At 41.4% G+C, this 21090-nt stretch overlaps 1 protein-coding gene across 18 annotated transcripts in view; it reads left to right on the top strand.

Moving 5' to 3' along the window:
- INVS (inversin) overlaps positions 1 to 21090 on the top strand; it is a 370054-nt gene that overhangs the window by 180177 nt on the left and 168787 nt on the right. For all 18 annotated transcript variants that reach the window (XR_005553994.1, XR_005553995.1, XR_005553997.1 and 15 more), the window contains one exon: positions 18381 to 18561. Coding sequence is in view for 14 of the 18 variants with exons in the window: in XM_039321650.1 (XP_039177584.1) it covers positions 18381 to 18561 (181 nt within the window). In the remaining 4 variants the exon portion in view is untranslated. The remainder of the gene's footprint in view (positions 1 to 18380; positions 18562 to 21090) is intronic.

Here is a 21090-nt window from a genome sequence, read left to right on the forward strand (position 1 = left end):
AAATCACTCATTTGTAACTTTGAGGAACAGAAGAAGCAAAGATTGAGATTTGAAACTACAAAGCAATGATACTTTAAGGAAGAGAGAAACAGACATTTATGCAGAGGATGGGATTCCTTCAAAGACAAGCAACAAAAATAGGCCTACTGACTGAAAGGGAAGCGTGTTTATAGAAACCTGCTTGGCTCAGGAGAAAACCCAGAATTAGACTGAAAAGAGAAATTTAAAATTGTGTAATTGTCAGAATCCAATTATATTTCATCTTTAATCATCAAATATAGAAAACCCCAATTCTGCCTTCTCTGGATTCTGCCATAAGAGGGAGAGAAGGGGGAGAACAAAGGGGCTTTATGGCCCTCACTTCCTTCAGTATACTTCTAAGGATTTGAATGTGTTTATTGCAATCTCAAAGAATGTAGTTAGCACCAAAGAACCTTACCATAACAAAAGGGCTATTTACCTTTCATGTAGTTTATCTGAAGTCTCCATCCAGACGGAAGAAAGGAGCAAAGGGGTGGAATTGTGATGCATGAAACTATCACTGGAAGGGGGGGTGATTGGGTGGGACTGCTGGGGAACCCCTTAAAACCTTGAATGGGAAAGCTTGGACCCCAAGTCCTGTCTAGCACGCCTGCAACCACTTCTTCTTAATAAAGGATTCCTGTTGGAAGAATTATTCCAAGAGTTCTGTCTTCTTAAGATGCAAAGTGGGGTGGGTCCTTACAATAGACAGGACTTGCAAAATTAATCCACCTGGAAGGGAGACCCTTGCCAGGGGATTTTGCAAAAAATTTACCATGTCAGACACTGGAGCAAGAGAGGGGGAAAACTCCCTGGAAAGAGAGCCGCTGACCCAGTTAGAACCTTGCCAGATGTTGGGATCCGAGAGGTCAGATTCCTCAGGAGAAGAAGTGGTGGAGACACGGGACCACAAGCCTCGCTGGTCAATGGGCATTGGAAAGAAAAGTGAGTGGGGAAAGAAATCAAGAAAGGTGACCCTGAGACGGGGAGCCAAGCAACCAAAATGGAAGCAGGAGATGGAGAAATCCCTGAACGCAAATGAAGAGGGAGAAAGCTGGGCACCATACTCAGACTGGATCCTAGAGAAAGCTATTGACCTGATGAAGAGAACTCTCAGCTCCCTAGGAGAGGAGAATCCTGAGCCCCACGGCCGCCCCAGCTCCTGGAGCCGCAAAGGAAGAAACACCGAGGGGGACGTGGAACCTGCAACCCCGGGGACGGCTACTGATCCAGTAGCACCCACCCCCTACCGGACCACAGATGGCAACCTGGACGGAAGACATTACCACCAATAACGGAGGCACCGATCCATTCCAAGACGTCCACCGCTGGAGGTGAAATTCAAAGGGGAGCCAACACACTTGGGGTTTTTCCTAACGCAAGTCCTCAGCTACATGGAGGAATACGGGCAGGACATTCCCAGCGACAAAGCCCACATCCGGATCATGCAATCTGCCCTGGATGGACCGGCTGCAGATTGGGTGGTGAACTTGCATGACTCCAATGCCCCAGAACTCAGAAACTTCAACCGTTTCATGTCCTCTTTGAGAAGACGATTTGAAGACCCCCTGGCTGATCGCAACGCCCGTGAAAGGATAAAAACGATGAGGCAAGGCAAACACCCGGTGGCTGAATATACACAAGAATTCCGGGCCATTGCCAGCAAACTGAATTGGCCAGAAGACATCCTCCTTGGCCATTTCAAAGACGGACTAAACTATGATCTATATGATGCTTGCCTGCCCCGAGGGGACCCACACCAACTTGAGGAATGGTACGTCTTGGCAGAGGAAGCAGAGATCGACATATTGAAGAGACACCGCCGAGGAAAACAATGGAGCCGCCCCCCGCCTGAGCTGACACACGAACCGGTGAAATCATCGGCTACAGCCCAGAAGCAAATGGGGTGTTTCAAGTGCGGAAGAGAAGGGCATCGAGCTGTAGAATGCCGCTCAAAGGCCCCCCCAGCACAACCCAGACAGATCCCCAATCAACAAACCCGGAAAGTATTCAGCTAAGCCAAAAGAAACGGCTATGAGAATGATGGAAATTGCAGAAACCCCCACCTCTGCTCACCAGGGGGAAAGGACTCCAGCCTACACCACAGGGCCGGTGGATGCCTCAGATGACAGCTCGGAGGGCGAACCCCTGGTAAGTGGATGCATCACACCCATCTTCAAAACAGTGACTATATTAATCCCCCCCATGCCCGAAGCTGTGAAGGTAAAAGCCTTAATAGACTCTGGCTGCACCCGCTGCCTCATTAGCCCAACACTAGTGGGGAATCTGGGCATCCCATCCAGGAGACTGGAACAACCAATCTCATTTGGCCAGGTAGATGGATCCATAGCAGGGGGGGTGCCAGCTACCCTAGCCACTCTACCAATACACCTCTCCCTGGGCAAACATGAAGAGGACATAACGTTTGTGGTGACTCCAGGCATGGAATGCCCAATGATTCTAGGGATGGAATGGTTGAAAAAATGGAACCCCTGGGTAAATTGGAGGATGACAGAAATCAAATTCCCGAAGGGGGACCCTATGGACTTAAAACCTCAAGGGAGGCTACCAGAATCAAGAATAGAAAAAGCATCCATAGGAGAGGAAAAAAGATTAACAGAAATACCAGAGGAATATAGAGACTTTGCTGAAGTCTTCAGTGAGGAGAGGGCGAATGAGCTTCCCCCCCACCGACCCACAGACTGTACCATTGAATTCAAGCCTGGGGCAAAACTCCCGAAGCCCAGATTGTACTCCATGAGCCCAAAGGAGAAGGAGGAAATGGAAAGATTTATTAAAAAAAACCTAGAGAGAGGTTTCATTGAGCCAGCCAAGCCTACAGTGGCTGCCCCGGTCCTTTTTAGAGAGAAGAAGGATGGCTCCTTACGTTTATGCGTGGATTATAGGGCCCTGAATACAATCAGTGAAAGCAACCTATACCCTCTACCCCTCATGAAAGACATGCTGTCACACCTATCGAAAGGGAAAATTTTTTCTAAGCTAGACCTAAGGGAAGCTTACTATCGCGTGAGAATTAAGGAAGGGGGCGAATGGAAGACTGCATTTAACTGCCCCATGGGGTGCTATCAATTCAAAGTCTTGCCATTTGGATTAGAAGGGGGTCCTGCAGTCTTTATGCAATTAATCAATGACCTTCTAAGGGAGCACCTGTTTAAGGGGGTCCTTGTTTACTTGGACGACATTCTTATCTTTACTGAAACAAAAGAGGAACACGTCAACCTTGTCAGAGCGGTTTTAAAGAAGCTGCGAACCGCCCACCTATATGCCAAACTCTCAAAATGCGAATTCCACCAGGAAAGGACAGACTACCTAGGCTATCGCATATCCCCACAGGGCATTGAAATGGACCCAGAGAAGGTCAAAGCAGTATTAGATTGGGCGCCACCCCGCATAAGAAAGCAACTACAAAGTTTCCTGGGCTTTGCAAACTTTTACCGCCAATTCATCCCCTCATTTGCCCAGATAGCCTTGCCCCTCACTAACTTACTAAAAATGAAGGGAGCATCCTCAGTAAAACCTAGCCAGACACTAACATGGACAATGGAGTGCCAAGCAGCGTTTGAGAGACTAAAGAGACTTTTTTCTGCTGAACCAGTACTAAGGCACCCAGACATGGACAAGCCCTTCGTAATACAGGCAGATGCAAGTGATGTGGCAGTGGGGGCTATGCTATTACAAGAAAATGAGGATGCAGTATTGCAACCCTGTGCATATACATCTAAGAAACTCACGGAAACAGAACAGCGCTGGCCCGTATGGGAGACGGAGGTTTATGGGATACGTTGGGCATTACTCACGTGGCGACAGTTCCTGGAAGGCAACAAAATCCCCTTCCAGGTGTGGACTGATCACAAAAATTTAGAAGCCCTGAAAACTTCCAGGAAACTCAATCCCAAACAAGCCCGCTGGTCCCAGCATTTTCACCAGTTCCAATTTAAGCTCAAACATTTACCAGGAAGAAAGAACTTCCTGGCAGATGCACTATCTCGCATGCCCCAATATAACAGCGCACCAACCACAGACTCTAGGCCAATAATGGCAGAGTCACAACTGGCAGCACCAGTAACCACAAGAACCCAAGCCAAAATAAAACCACAACTGGACAGCCAAACTGGAATTGAATTCAGAAAAAGTTTGGAAACAGATGAATGGTTCCAGAAAAACAAAAATGTGTGCACAATGAGAGACGGGTTGCCTTGGGTAGGGGAAAAGTTATATATACCAACAACTCAAAGAGTCACTTTCATGCACCTTTGCCATGACACAAAATCAGCAGGGCATTTTGGATTTGTAAAAACTTTACATTTAATTAAACGGCAATTTTGGTGGCCATCCATGAAAAAGGACATTGAAAGTTATATAGCCAGTTGTCCAAAATGTGCCACGGCAAAGAGGTTGCAAGGGAAATGCCAGGACTATTGCAAACAGTGGCAAGTCCCTCAGCCCCCTGGAGAGAAATAGCCATGGATTTTATAGTGGAATTGCCAGAAAGCAATGGGAATACTGTGGTCTGGACGGTCACGGACTTGTTTTCCAAACAGGTGCACTTTATCCCTTGCCAAAAGATTCCCACTGCAAAAGCCTTAGCAAAACTTTTCATCCAACACATTTACAGATTGCATGGGGCACCCCAACGCATCATCTCTGACAGGGGGGTGCAATTTACGTCTGCATTTTGGAAGGAATTTTTATCCCTCTTAGGAACCACTCAGGGACTGACATCTAGCCACCACCCTCAAGGAAATGGGGGGGCTGAAAAAATGAACTCCGTACTTAGTTTCTAAGCAGAAGTTGCCTACAATAATGCAGTCCACTCCACACAGGTTACACTCCTTTTCAAATAGCCACCGGTCAAAGTTTCAACCCCATGCCAGAATTAACCCCAAACGAACCAACGATCCCTTCGCTGAAAGAATGGATGGAGAAACTACAAAACACCTGGCCAATAGTCAGAAAAGCACTAGATGAAGCTAGGCAGGCATACAAAACACAAGCCGATAAAAAAAGGGTTGAGCCTACACCATTCATTATAGGAGAAATGGTGTACTTATCTACAAAATACCTAAAGTCCCTACAGCCCTGTAAAAAACTTGGACCAAAATATATAGGACCTTTTCCAATTAAAAGAATCATAATCCAGTAACAGTAGAATTAGAATTACCCAAAAATCTCAGGCAAATACACCCAATTTTTCATTGCAGCTTGCTGAAAAGAGAGCATCAGTCACCTCTACGGCCAAAAATCCCCCCACCACCACCTCCAGTCATGGTAGAGGGTGAACAACACTTCGAAATAAAAGAAATCCTTGATTCTAGGAGATATCATGGAGCAACTCAGTACCTAGTTGCCTGGAAACACCTCCCTCCCTCACAAAACGAGTGGGTCCATAAACGTCATGTCAGAGCCCCGAAGCTATTGAAGAAGTTTCACACAGAGTATCCTAACAAGCCTGACTAAGTTTTATACCTGTTTTGTTTTCTTTCAGGTGGATCTCTCTTATTTTTAAGAGGGGCCGGATGTCAGAATCCAATTATATTTCATCTTTAATCATCAAATATAGAAAACCCCAATTCTGCCTTCTCTGGATTCTGCCATAAGAGGGAGAGAAGGGGGAGAACAAAGGGGCTTTATGGCCCTCACTTCCTTCAGTATACTTCTAAGGATTTGAATGTGTTTATTGCAACCTCAAAGAGTTTGAATGTAAATAGCACCAAAGAACCTTACCATGACAAAGGGGCTATTTACCTTTCATGTAGTTTATCTGAAGTCTCCATCCAGACGGAAGAAAGGATCAAAGGGGTGGAATTGTGATGCCTGAAACTATCACTGGAAGGGGGGGTGATTGGGTGGGACTGCTGGGGAACCCCTTAAAACCTTGAATGGGAGAGCTTGGACCCCAAGTCCTGTCTAGCACGCCTGCAACCACTTCTTCTTAATAAAGGATTCCTGTTGGAAGAATTATTCCAAGAGTTCTGTCTTCTTAAGATGCAAAGTGGGGTGGGTCCTTACAGTAATGGATTAAAAGGCAATGCTGGATTATGGACTGTTTTAAGGACCAAGATTTAGAGTTAGAAGCAAGAAAACATATATATATATATATATATATATATATATATATATATATATATATATATATATATATATATATATATATGTGTGTGTGTGTGTGTGTGTGTGTGTGTGTGTGTGTGTGTGTGTGTTTTCTGAGGTTTTCGCGGGTGTTTGTATGTAGGTCTTTGGTTGTTCGGGTTTTCCTCCCGCGTAAAATTGGAAGTGTCTTGGCGACGTTTGAAAGCACCAGCCTGAAGATGACGAATGGGACTTCGTCGAAACGTCGCCAAGACACTTCCAATTTTACACGGGAGAAAACCCAAACAACCAAAGACCTACATATATATATGTAAAATATTTGCAAAAAGCAAACCCAAAGCCACACCGATGATGAGGCACGACCACAAACCAGAAGCCAGACCAGAGCTGCATCATTAGCCACTTTAAAGCCCTCCAATCCATACATGAAGCAAACTGACACCCTCCATGAAAATGAGGACGACCACAAACGCGAAGCCAAAAAATAGCAAGGCAGCCCAAAATCTTAAACCCCTCTGCAACTCAGACTAACCTGAGCACAACCAAACAGAACACTCCCCCAGCCAATCAGAGCACAGCCAACCCCCCAGCCAATCAGAGCACAGCCAACCCCCCAGCCAATCAGAGCACAGCCAAGCCCCTAACCAATCAGAACACACCTCCACCCAATCAGAACACAGCCAAGCTCCCACCCAATCAGTTCATACCCCCACTGGCAGTTAAAAGGAAGAAACAGCTAAGACCACACATTGCTGCTCGAAGCACGAAGCTGAAAACACCAGCCTGAAGATGACGAATGGGACTTCGTCGAAACGTCGCCAAGACACTTCCAATTTTACGCGGGAGAAAACCCGAACAACCAAAGACCTACATACAAACACCCGCGAAAACCTCAGAAAACAAATATATATATATATACACACACACACACACACCACACACACACACATATACATACATACATACATACATACATACATACATACATACATTTATTAAAAATAAAAGTAAAAATATGACTCTTGGGAATATCCATACTATTAAAACAATGATCACCAAGAGAATGCTTTAAGAGAATAACATTTAATTAACCAACCTAGCTTTTGTCAAAATACATTTGACATCGTCAGGGCTAAAAGGCAAGTATAGAAAGTAGACTTATATATCGTTATCAAGCGTCCTGTTATCAAGTGTCTGCTTCTGGCTCTTAGAGCGTATCATTGGCCCCAGCTGTTCAAAATGAAACCCAAGCGTGCCTCCTTTAATACACATTCTTTTGTTCCTGCTCGTATTCCCTCACACACCACTCGATCGGTAGCTTTGGGATTGAGTGGATTCAGGATAAAGGTCTTCCCCCCTCCCCCGTGTGTAACTCCTCCATCACCCTGTATATGGTCGCACCTAAGGGGTGAGGGTGGGGGGGTATCTGGATTGATTCCAGTATCCCCCTGAGTCACAAGTTCACCTCGGTCATTGTTGAGCATGATTATTAGAATAGATATTTTAAACAGATTAAGAATGCACTGAATTTGTGTATTTATATAACGTTTGGGAATAAAATGGAAATCATTATGTATTTGAATTGAAAAATTGATGACTGTTTAGATTGGATGCTGCCAATAATTAATGGAGTGTTTTAAATTACTAGGATGACTTTTCTGTATGACAACAAAGATGTGATAAGGCATGATAAGTAATTGGAGAAAATTTGAATTTTGTTTGATGAATCTGAATGAAATAAGGTTTAATATTATTTTGTTATTTTAAAGAGATGGATTGATTCTGGGATTACATATTGTTAGAGAATTTTAATTTCTCTATTGGTGAAAAATAAATCAGAAGCTCTCACAGTTGACTGCATTTAGCTGATTCAAAATAACTTCTTTATAGTCATATAAAAATATTTACAATACCATACATTCTTCTTTACAGCAACATAGCACAAATGAAGACTTCTTCCAGTGTGATACAGAGACAAACCTGAGACTGGAAATTCAGCTCCTAACTCAATACTCTTTCTCTTTCAGTAGCACTTTCTTCACATTGGCTGACTGAGTTAGCACATGACTCTTCCTGCTCATGAATATACCAACACTCCTCCCTTCATGACAGGAAGAGACATCAGACCTACTGACTTAATACATTCTTTAATTGTGAAAAACCTTGTGCCACTAACCTGGCCTTATACTGTATATCATTATTTGGCAATACCTTTTTCTTATATACCCACTTACAACCCACAGCTTTGGTTCCCTGTGGCAAAGTCACTGATTTAAATACTTCATGGTCTCCCATGGATTTCATCTCTTTATCCATGGCCTCCTTCCATCTTTCTTGTTCATCTTTTGGTAATGCCAACACTTCTTTATAACTTCTTGGCTCATACCACACATTGCAAACCTTTACCTTGCTGGCAGAATACCTGTCAGGCAGAATTCCTTTGTTACATCACTCTGACATACGTGGTATTAACTGCTCCTGTGTCTCAAGTTTTTCTGGTTTCATGTCTGGTTCAGCTTCTCCTCCCTGAACATTGACATCTTCAATCATCATTTTTTATCATTAGATGAGTTATTGTCATTAAATAGATCACTGTCATTGAGTGAGACATACCCAGAATTTGCATTAATTCTGTCCCAATTTTGTTCTGCAAAATTAGCAGACCTTGAAATTATAATTCTTTTACTTCCATCGCTAAAGTGATATCCTTTTGACCCTGGCTCATAGCCCACAAACCTGAGCTTTCTTGCCTTTTGCTGTCCCTTTCTTCTGATTGCTTTTGGAATATGTACCCATGCAGTACTTCCAAAAATTCTCAAATGTGCCAGTGATGGCTTTCTCCCATATAGAATAGCATATGGAGTATTATTAATGGAGGAACTCCACAGCCTGTTAACTATATAATTGGCAGTCAATATGGCTTCTCCCCAATATGACCTGCTCATACCAGAATCCTCTAATAATGAATCTTTCATTGTTTGCAAAACACCATTCCTTCTTTCAGCTACACCGTTCTCTGCTGCTGTGTAAGGATTTGTACGTCTGTGTCTTATCCCCAACTGCCCCAACCATTGTTGGAATTTAGTTGACATAAATTCAGTACCTCTGTCAGTTTGCAACTGACACACTTGTTGTCTGTACCTTCTCTCTACAAAACTTACCCACTGTTTGAATTGTTGTAGCACCTCTGTCTTTGCTCTAAGCAAGTAGCAAAACAAATACCTGCTATAATTATCAACAATTACCAGTGCATATTTTGCTCCTCCTAAACTGGCTTGCATAAGTCCCACCAGATCTGCATGGACCAGCTCTAGAACTCTTTTTGTTTGTCTTGTGCTACATTTACTAACTGGGAATGCCTTTGACTTCGATGCTTTGCATACTGCACAGTCCAAATATGTTTTGCATCCCTTCAAATTTAGCCCTTCTGCAAAATCTTGCATTTGCTGCAAAACTTTAAAGCTTGCATGGCCAAGTCTTCTATGTAGAAAATGATCACACGAATCATGCTCTGCAATATTTTTAAATATATGGGAACATTGAACCTTTTGTCCCTGCAATACATATAGATTATCTTCCTTTATGCCTTCTGCACAAATATTCCCATTCCTTTTGATGAGACACTTCCCATTTATAAAAGTTACCTCAAAACCTTGTTTGTCTAAATTAGACACACTTAACAAATTATGTTCCATCTCAGGTACACAAAGCACATTGGTAAACTGTTCAACACCAATAAAACCAGGGAATTTAATCCCACATTGTTCTAAGTCCAAAAATAAACTTTGCATTTTATTTAAATGCTGTTCCACAGATTCACCTGGTTGCAAACAGGCCCTGTAAAGTTTTCTTGACAATTGCACGATATTGCATGCAGAAACATTCACGTGCACAGCTCTCAACTTCAACCAAATCTCCTTTGCAGTCTTTAAATTTGCAACATTTAGAAATTGTTCATCATCTAAATTCAAGATGAGATATGCCATTGCTCAATCATGACTCTTTTGATCAGCAGTTGCAAATACTTGTGGTGGATTTTCTACAATATACCACAGCTCTTTAGCTTTCAGCAAACATTCCATTTTTGCAGCCCATATAATGTAATTCATCTGGTCCAAACGAGGCACACAGCTTTCCTTAAATTCCAATGCAGCCATTCTGCTAATTCTGCCTTGTTCTTATACTTTCTAAACACAGGCAATTTCTTCCAGCTTTAAATTACAATGCAATCCTTAGTAAGCTCTGGGCCCATAACCTTTTAGAGAATTTTGATTTCTCTATTGATGAAAAATAAATCAGAAGTTTAATAAATCAGTCAATCACAGTTGACTGCATTTAGCTGATTCAAAATAACTTCTTTATAGTCATATAAAAATATTTACAACACCATACATTCTTCTTTACAGCAACATAGCACAAATGAAGACTTCTTCCAGAGTGATACAGAGACAAACCTGAGACTGGAAATCCAGCTCCTAACTCAATACTCTTTTGCACAGACTCAGTAGCACTTTCTTCACATTGGCTGACTGAGTTACCACATGACTCTTCCTGCTCATAAATATTCCAACACATATGTATAGGGCTGATTAATATTTTATTGTTATTAGGATAACTATTGTGTAGTGGAAGAAGAAATAAATGAGATTGGTGATAAAATGAGGAATGTGAGAGATTAAGAATTAGAATTGATAATTTGTTGTTTTAAACTTAGACTGTGGTAGTAAACTGATAAAGTTATAAAACAGGTTTAGTAGTAATAGAAATTTAAAATAGAAATGGAATATTTAAATGTATCATGTTAATCGAGGGAAATAGAGAGGGGATAGTGAAATGTATTGAATTGACTTGTTTATGTATATTTTTACTTTTGAATGTTGGACCACCCAACCACCACGTTGGGTCTTGAGTACTTTTTCTTAAGAATCTAAAAAAACCAATAAAATGTGTTTTAAAAAAATGTGAAATCCAGTGTAAATATCTGCTTCATTGTGCATTTGTCAATAATTTGTCAGTCTTCTGCTTAAAGTTTTTTTAATTGTTCTGCAGCCAAATAAATTCTAGGAACAGCTTACAAATCTATTCAAACATCCAATTTACCTGTATTAGGTCAATGACCATTTATTAAGCATTTGCAAGTTTTTGAATTTCCAAAAATGTTTCAAGAACATGATGGTATCTTGATTCAGAGATTTCTGAGATGCTGGCATTGTTAGGTCCCTACTGGAATACTGCCATTCCAAGAGGAGAAGTAAGGCCTCCTTGGGGATTGAAGATGTTTCTATATTGTTTCTGCTTTTGTTCTGATGTATCTGCATTGGAATTGGGGAGGGGGGAATGAATCCTCTGACTTGATTCCTTTCCAGATAATTCCTGCCTGTTACCAAGGTCATGGCGCCAGAGAAGAACTTGTTATCACCTTTTCAACTCAGATTTCTCACAACAACTTCATGCCAGCAGATTGGCTCCAGATGGTTTGGGGCAATGGGGTGGAGGTGGACATGGGAAATTAACTAAACATTTTTGCGTGGGAACTTCAAATTCCGCCTGACCTCTCTGCAATCATTTTCTCTCAGTAAAAGATCCTTTTGAAATAATGCTGTTTCAAGAGTCATGCTTTCCTGAAGAGATAGCTAAAATGGAATCTGCAAAGTGGTCAACCCAGAGAGGCATCCGCCCTACCGTGGGGACCTACCGTCTCACAAAGGCAGCAATCAAGAAGAAGTTGAGTGCTGGGGAGAAGCCTCAGCTAAGTTCTGCTAAGCACAAGCTCTGCTGGATGGACAGACAGAGGAAGCTGCCAGCCTAGGGGACTCATCTAAGGCAAGATGGTCCATTGGCATAGAAAAAGAGACAACTGGAAAGGGAGGACCAAGAGGGTCACCCTCACCCGAGGCAGAGGCTGGCATGGGTGGAGAGACAACCTGGTGGCACTGGACAATGATGAGGGGAATGGGGAAGAACCTGACCACGCCAATCTCATCATGAAGCAAGCAATGTACTTCATGATTGAAGCCTTCCAGAACCTGAAGGCATGAGAAATCTTAGCCCAAATGATGGGACAAGTGACATGATCAGTGAGCGGAGGAGGGAAAACATCATCCTTGAGCACTGCAGCAGGCATGGTTAAAGCTTTAGAAGGGGCAACAATCACCACGGTAGCTCCCCCTCAAGGGACTCTTGAGGAGCAAATGCCCCCTGGGCTGGTGATGGTGGGGCTCAGCAGAAGAAGCAGAGAATTCAATGGAGACCCTCAATAGCTTTGGCTTTTCTTAATCCATGTCCTCACTTACATGCAGGAGTACAGCCATGAGATCCCCACTGAGGGGGCCAGAGTCAGGGTCATTACCCTGGCACTAGAGGGGCCCGTGGTGAGATGGATGGTGACCCTCCATAACGCGAACACCTCAGAGCTGCACAATTTCAACTGGTTCATGACAGCTCTGAGACAAGCCCCTTGGTCAATCGCAAAGCCTGAGGCTGCATAAAGATGATGCGGCAGGGGTGCCACCAGTTGTTCAATATACCAAAGAGTTCCGGGACTTGGCTTGCCATCTCAGCTGGCCAGAAGACATCCTTGTGAATTGTTTCAAAGATGGCCTGAATGACGACTTATACAATGCCTCCATGACTGGTGCATGCTAGCCGAGGAAGTTGAAATCAACCAAGCCTGAAATAAGTACTGCTCCAGCAAAGCTTGGAAAAGATCACCTCCCAGAAAAGAAAAGGGAAGCAGCCAAATCCCAGGCCCAGCTGGTACATTCCACTGCCTGCTTCAAATGTGAAAAAGAAGGCCACCAAACAGCCGAATGCAGAGCCAAGACCCCAGCAAAGAAGGGGTAGTATGTACCAAGTGAGAAAGCTGCCAAGTCACAACCATGCGCAAAGGAGATGGTCCTGAAGACCATGGAGGTCATGGAGTTCAGCTCCTCACCAAAATGGAGGAAGGGAATTCTGACCCCATCAGAGGAAGACCAAGGGTTCTTGGACACCAACTATGATGACGATCCCTTGGTAAGTGGACCAATCACGCCAGTAACTATACCTATAGAATTGCATCTCCCCAGCACTGAGCAAAAAGCAGCCCTGAAAGCCCTGCTAGTCTCGGGATGCACCAGATGTACAGTAAGCCCAGCCTTAGTAGAGAAGCTGGGGATCACTTAAGAAGGCTAAAAACCCCAATTGCATTCTGCCAATTAGAAGGGTTAGTCACAGGGGCATCCCAACCACATTTGCCACCAAATCCTTAGGGATGACAATGGGGGCTAACTCAGAGACTTTAACTTTCACAGTAACCCCTGGAATGGAGAGGCCACTCATCCTGGGGCTGGGCTGGCTGACAAAATGGAACCCACGGGTGGATTGGAGGAAGGGAGTGTTGAATTTCCCACTGAAAGGAAAGCTCTCATGTCAGGCAGTGCACCTTGCCCAACGGGCCCTCTGCCAAGAAATCAGAGTGACAGCAAAAGGGGAAGACTTGCAAGAGGCTTACTATTGCATAAGGGAATGAGTGGAAGACCACTTTTAACTGCCCTCTAGGCTGCTTCCAATTTAAAATACTTCCCTTTGGCTTACAAGGAGACCCACGGTGTTCATGCAACTGATTAACGATGTGATCCATGAACATCTATACAAGGGGGTCCTAGTGTATCTTGATGACATTTTAATTTATACTGAAACAAAAGTGGAGCATGTGAAACTCGTCAGGCCATTTTAAAGAAGCACCCAAACCCTGAAACCTGATATTCAAGCAGACACCAGTGATGTCGCAATAGGGGCCATGCTATTACAGAAGAATCAGGAGGAGTAACAAGTAAAAAAAAAATCTGACTGAAACCAAGCAATGTTGGGCAGTATGGGAAAAGGAGGTCTATGCAGTCAGATGGGCTCTCCTGTCCTATAAACATTTTCTAGAAGGGATTAAAATCCCATTCCAACTCTTGACTGATCACAAAAACCTGGAAGGTCTGAAAGGTAACCCCCAAACAAGTATGGTGAGCTCAGTACTTCCAATGTTTCAACTTCACCTTAGGCTATTTATCGTGAGAGAAAAACTTCCCGGCAGACTCTCTATCGGAAATGCTGCAATACAGTAGCTCCAAAGCGGAAGCCTCTCCTCATCTCAACTGCCAGCCCAGGTGACCACAAGAGTGCTGCAGAAAGAAAAAAACCCTATGGACAATGCTACTGCAGCAGCATTTAAAGAAGCCCTGGAGGAAGGAAAACAAGTGGTTTAGCAACCACAAGAACGTCTGCTCAATGCAGAACAGGCTGGCCTGGGTGGGTGGAAAACTGTATGTACCTGCCAGCCAGAAGCTAAAAACCATGCAAACTTGCCATGACTCAAAGTTCATGTTGCATTTTGGATTCATGAAAAACCTGCACCTCCTCAAGAGACAGTTCTGGTGCCCTTTGCTCAAAAAGGACATTGAGAGTTATGTTTCCAGCTGCCCTGTATGCATGACCACAAAACGGAGGCAAGGGAAAATGCCAGGGCTATTTCAATTAGTGGCTGAGCCATCAGCACCCAGGAGAAAGATTTCCATGGACTTTATTGTGGAACTTCCAGAAAGCGCAGGAAACACAGTAATTTGGATAGTGACTGATCTTTTTTCCAAGCAGGTACATTTCATCCACTGCCAGAAATTTCCAACCAACCAAAGAATTGGCAAAGATGTTTCTTCAACATGTTTACCAACTACATGAGGCGCTGCAAAGCATCATCTTGGATAGAAGGATCCAATTCACGTCAAAGTTCTGGAGAGCTTTTTTGGACCGCCTAGGTCAGTGATGGCAAACCTTTTAGAGACCGAGTGCCCAAACTGCAACCCAAAACCCACTTATGTATTGTCGGGTGCTGGGAGCATGGCCAACTGGGTGGGTGTGGCCAACTGGGTGGGCATGGCCCATTGGGTGAGCATGGCTGTGGTGGTAATGGCAGACTGGGTGGGACTAAAAAGTTCAATCAATCAATTCCAACTTTGCAAGATCTTTTTTTTCCTGTGAGAAGTTGAAATTGATTGAACCTTTTTTTTTTTTGCACATGACGGTGGAGGCCTAAAGTGAAAAGGTTTTTTAGAACCCAGCTGAATGCCTAGGACTGGGTTGATGGCGCGCATGCCCACAGAGAGGGCTCTGAATGCCACCTGTGGCACACGTGCCATAGGTTCGCCACCACAGTCCTAGGAACTGACCAAGGACTTAGTTCTAGTCACCATCCACAAACGAATGAGGGGACACAATGAATGAACTCTGTTCTAGAGCAGTACCTGTGCGCTTCATTAACTACCAACAGGACGACTGGACCGACCTCCTGCCATTTGCTGAAATAGCATACAATGACGTTGTACACACCAGCACAAGCTTCACATCTTTCTGAGTGGCAATGGGGCAAGATTTTAAACCAATGCCTGAGCTGCCACCTAAAGACCCCACAATCCCCTCCTTAAAAGGATGGATAGATCAGTTAAATAATACCTGGCCCGGGGTGCACAAGGCACTTGCAAAGGCCAGGGCAACTTACAAAACCCAAGCCGATAAAAAGAGTAGAGCCTAAACCTTTTCACATTGGTGACCGAGTATGTTTATCCACAAGGTTCCTACAATCCTTGCAGCTCTCAAAAAAGTTAGGGCCAAAATATGTAGGACTTTTCCCCAGAAAACAAATTATTAACCCAGTCACAGTAAAGTTAGAATTACTAAAATTGTTGAGAAAAGTCCATCCCATTTTCCATTTCAGTCTCCTAAAATGAGAGGTGGTTTCTCCCCTATGGCCAGCACCCCCTCCAGTTCCCAAACCTTTTAGGGCCATCTAATTTGATTCCTTTGACTCCTTTCCAGCTAATTTCTGGCTGTTACCAAGGTCCCGGCACCAGAGAACAATTTGTTATCATCTTTTCGGCTCAGAGTTCTCACAACTTCATAACAGCGGATTGGCTCCAGATGGATTGGGGCAATGGGGTTGGGGTGGACAATGGGAAATTAACTAAATGTTTTCATTCAGGAACTTCAGATTCTGCCTGACTTCTCTGCAATCATTTTCTCTCAGTAAAAGATCCTTTTGAAATAATGCTGTTTCAAGAGTCATGCTTTCCTGAGGAGATAGGTGAGGCAGGGCTTTATAGGCATATTGAAAAAACATGCAAGGAGATAATCATATCTCCACTGTCCTCTGTTTAAATTATAAAATCCATATTTTGTTAGATGCATAAATTCCTTTGTAGATAGAAATAGAAGCGAGATCAATTGACTTCATAAAGTATTAACTATTTCTGGAGATAATCAAAGACAAATTACAGAAAAATATCAATAGAATTTGGTTGATTACGTAATGAGGGCAAAAGAGCACCTTCAAGATGGAACCAGCCTCTTCTTTGATGTCCATCAGTGATTGGTTTCCTGGCTGTTGCCATCTCTTTATTATAAACTAGCTTCTCCCTTCAATCCAAGCATCCAGAGAACCAGCAGATAATTAAACAGAAAATCCTCATTCTATCCTGGGTCTGGCTAAATACAAAAAAAGGAAATCAAAACAAAATTTTAGAAGTCTGTAGCTCAGCCAAACTGAGATTGGTAATGAAAGGCTAGGATCGAAAGAAAAAATAAACTTTAATAAAGTTATCAAGAGAAAATAAATTTAAACATGCAACACATTCAGTAGTGCTTGGTTTTAAAAAAACAACCCTAAAGCAATTCTAACTGAATTAACTTTCAGTCTTGTCTAAGGAAAACCTCTCATCTAGATCTCCACCCACCCTTCTCACTAAAACCACCACATCAGATTCTTCTGTCAAAATCTAATGGAACCCTTCTTTTATTGGCCTTCAGGGATTAGTGACCATCTTTGACACATCAGATTGGCTTTTGATTTAAAAGGCAAGCTGCTCCTCATTACAGGTGGCCATTTTAAAAAAAGATATTTCCAACCTTATCCTTTTAGAAATATTGTTATGTTATGCTATATGTCCCTGTAATCCTCAGATATGGGGAAAATTATTTAAGAAAAGTGCAGTTATGCTAGGAAAATATGTAAATTTGCCTGGAAAAAGTCATACAAAATGAGTAGAAGAGGGGGAATAAGGGAATATGTATGTATGATTTCAGTTCTACTATTAACACATTGCTTACTTCAGTACAAATATATTATTCTCTAGCTACAATTGTGGCTTCCAATTCAACCAAACAATAAATCTTGGTTATCTTTTAGGCTAACCAAGGAAAAATCAACAGTACAACTGTTGTACAATTACAAGTAAGATTAGACAAAGATCCAGAGGAAACATGGTGGAATATATAGATCCAACTTTCCACATTGCTGGGATTCATAAACTGAAACTGATCCAATATAATGCATGAAGAGTTACCAAAAGCTGGAGGGAGGTGGGAAGAGACTTTAAATTAACCTTTAGCTAAACTGTTTCAATCCATCCACTTACTACCAACATTATTTTCTATAAACATCAGAGGACAGGTCTTGTTATGGAGGATGGTTGTATACCTTTATATATTGATTGTATTTTATCAGTAGCGTAAGACACTTTAATTTCTAGAGACATTGGTTAGAATGCAAATTTACTAATGTTAAATAAAAAAATATAGATTGTAAAATGTGATAACATTAAAGCACAAATAGTGCTCACCTCCAATATGGATGGACAACCTCTAGTCAGTCAAATTTACTTTCCAATTGCAGTGCCATTAAAAAGTTACAAACTGGGAATTTTGATTTTGGAGGGGCTTGGACAGATTAATGATAGAGATGTCCAGTTGATCCCCCATGAGTTTCTTTTCCCATTTCTGTATCTTATTTTCATATTTTACTCCCAAATTCTATTACCAAAACTTGGCTATTTTGCCCTAAATTTCAGCAGCACAATTTCAACCTATTTTTAAAGATAGGAATGAGTATTCAACACCCATCTTTCTAGAGGCAATCCATTTTCATGTCTATCCTTATTTTTGCACAAAAAGCTTTTTAAAAATGGCAACACCAAAATTTGGCAATTTACTACCACACTTCAGTGATACAATTTCATGATATTAGGTTGCCTACCATTGCCTTAAGTAATAAATGTAATTTTGTTTTAAAGAAGAATTTTAATTACCATCAATAGGAACAGTTAATAATTTTTTAATTAAAATAGTGTCTTACTTGATTTACTGGTTGAACTCCAATAGAACTTTTTAAATACCTATTGCCATTTCTAAAAGTTCACTGTATCTTTTTAACTGGCCTTTTTATAAACCAGGATGCTGCGCCAACTGAATCTCTGCTAAACTGGCAAGATTATGAAGGACGAACTCCCCTCCATTTTGCAGTTGCCGATGGGAATATAGCTGTGGTTGATCTGCTGACTTCCTATGAAAGTTGCAACGTGTCTTCTTATGATAATTTATTTCGAACTCCGCTTCACTGGGCAGCTTTATTGGGTAAATTATGAATGGTAGAAATTCTTTACCCTTTTGAGCATATTTGCCAATTTTGTGGAATATTGCTTTTCTCAATTAAGACCCTGCATCCTGAGATAGGTAGTAAGGAGGTTGCCTTGAAAAATACAGACAAATATGATCATGAGATCAACTTATATTAACTTAATCCATTGATTCATCCAGTTCAATTTATCTATACATGGATCTTGTATGGGGTATAGCTTTCAGAATCTTCCAAGACCCCAGACTGTCCTTATTGATTGTTTATACTATTTACCCATTTTTATCTGTGTTGGTTGAGTAGAATACAAGGGAGATAATATGAAGGAGAGATTTAAAATTCTGTCCATTTTCTCTTCTACCTACTATTCAGATAAATCACAGGGTTTAAGAAAGTAGTAGTGGAAGGGTAAATGCTATTGAATTAATGACTCTTCCAGTGTTAACTTAATTTTGTTGTCTATATCCACAGATAGAAGCACTTTTGAGTTTTGACAAGTACCCAATAACAGCATCAGTACTATTGTAGCTGGAGAAAGAAACAGAAAATTAAAGAAAAAATGGTTCATTCCCCCCCTTGTCTTACTTAGCTCCTTCAACCCTTTTGAGAAATTGCACTCCTTTAACTCACTACTTTCTAAAATATTCACACAAAATTTTAGTTCTCAAAACATTCCAAAATTTAATGTTAGGCAGCAACAAATCATGCAATTTGCCCTGAAAAGAAGTCGCAATTCTTAATGGCTGGAATGACCAATCACTGTAGATACCCACTCATAGTAATTTGAGCCATGGTGAAAATGAGAAAATGTTATTTTGAATAATTAAATGTATAGCAAAACAGAGGCCCTATTTTCTCCATTTATTGTTTTGAATAATATAAAATCTTTTGCTACCCAGTGTTTTACATTATTAAACATCTGACTTGAGGATCCTTGCAATCATAATTTCCATATTGCTACTTAGTAGGTAAAGCAAAAACTGTACAGCAGAAGATAAATATGAGCAAATGTAGTTACTTAAGGTTTAGTTAATAATATGGGCTAAAAATTTGGACAATGAGTTTTATGAAGGGATTTAAACTGGAAAAACAGATTGCCAAATCGATCATTAATACCATACATTGATTCTTGACAATTCTAGAGAATTAAGAAGCCATGGTATTGTAGTGGTTAGAATGCAGCATTGCAAGCTAACTCTGCCCATAGCCAGGAGTTTGATTCTAACCAACTCAAGATTGTTGGGGGCAATATGCTGACATTTGTAAACTGCTCAGAGAATCTTGCAAAACACTGTGGAGCAGTATATAAGTGCTATTGCTGTTTTATAAATAGCTGAATGCTATATTATTCAATCAATTGTTCTGGACTTGATCAGACTTCTGGTCTATATTTTTGTAAATCAGTTTAACCTCTTTCCACAAAGAGAATGCAACTCTTTGAAGAGTCAAGGTGGGATATATCTAAGCTTCAAGATGAAAGATGATGACTTACCTCATAATGCAATAGCACTTAGTTTTATATAGAATCTTATAATCAGACTTTTTTAAAGCTAGCCATTTCAAACTGTAACTTTTGAAAATATCTTCATTTTCTTATGAAATGAAGGAATAAATATTTTTTTAAAAAAGGCTGGAAAACACTTGAGTTAGGAAAGCAGTTTGGAAAAGGGATAAGCAGTCAGAAGAGTTTGTTCTTGAATTACATTTTCAGGAATGAGATTCAAAAATAATTTTGCCCCTATGGATTTGATTTGGAGAACGAGGCTTTCATTTTTCAGTGCAAGTGTTTGGTTGAGGTAGATTTGGTCTTGGTATTGCAAGTTTTGTTATGTAGAGTCAACTAAAGGGCTTATGCTCTCACTGCATTTTTAATAATAAAATTATTATGCTCTCAGACAAATATAAAAATGCATTATATTGGTTCAAGTAATAACAATAAAATAAGAAATATAAAGGTTACATAAGTTTACATATAATCATTACAGCAATAATAAAAGGGAAGAACACCAATATTCATTTTCATTCACTTTGTTTTATTAACAATGCTACGCCCATTAAGTTATCAACAAGATGTTGCTATTTACCATGTGAATTTACAACCCTCACCTGCAAATAAATTGTTCCTATAAAAATTACAATTCTTGGTTTTAAGGTTCTGTGATGGTGTAACAGATATGGCAATAGAAGAGTCAAAACACAAAGAGATAACCAGTGTTGCTGTATATCTGCCCCTCATTCATAGAGTTTTCCATTGAGGGGAGTATTCATATATTTACTCTTACAAATTCCTAAAGAACTAATGAGAAAAAGTGAACACTGTTATTCTTTGGTAGAATCAGCTATTTCAGTGATGGCGAACCTTTTAGAGACCAAGTGCCCCAAAACCGCCCCCCCCATCCCTGTCCTCACTCTGCTGTGCCATCCAACACCTCCACGACCCACTACAGATCACCCAGGCAGCCCAGCAGCACCATGGCGGCCATGCCCTCCGCCCATGCGCGATGGGGCGCAAGGGTGGAGTCTTGTCC

Source organism: Crotalus tigris, unplaced genomic scaffold, assembly GCF_016545835.1.
Source record: "Crotalus tigris isolate CLP2741 ecotype Arizona unplaced genomic scaffold, ASM1654583v1 scf7180000023774.461318, whole genome shotgun sequence".
NCBI classification, from domain to species: Eukaryota; Metazoa; Chordata; class Lepidosauria; order Squamata; family Viperidae; genus Crotalus; species Crotalus tigris.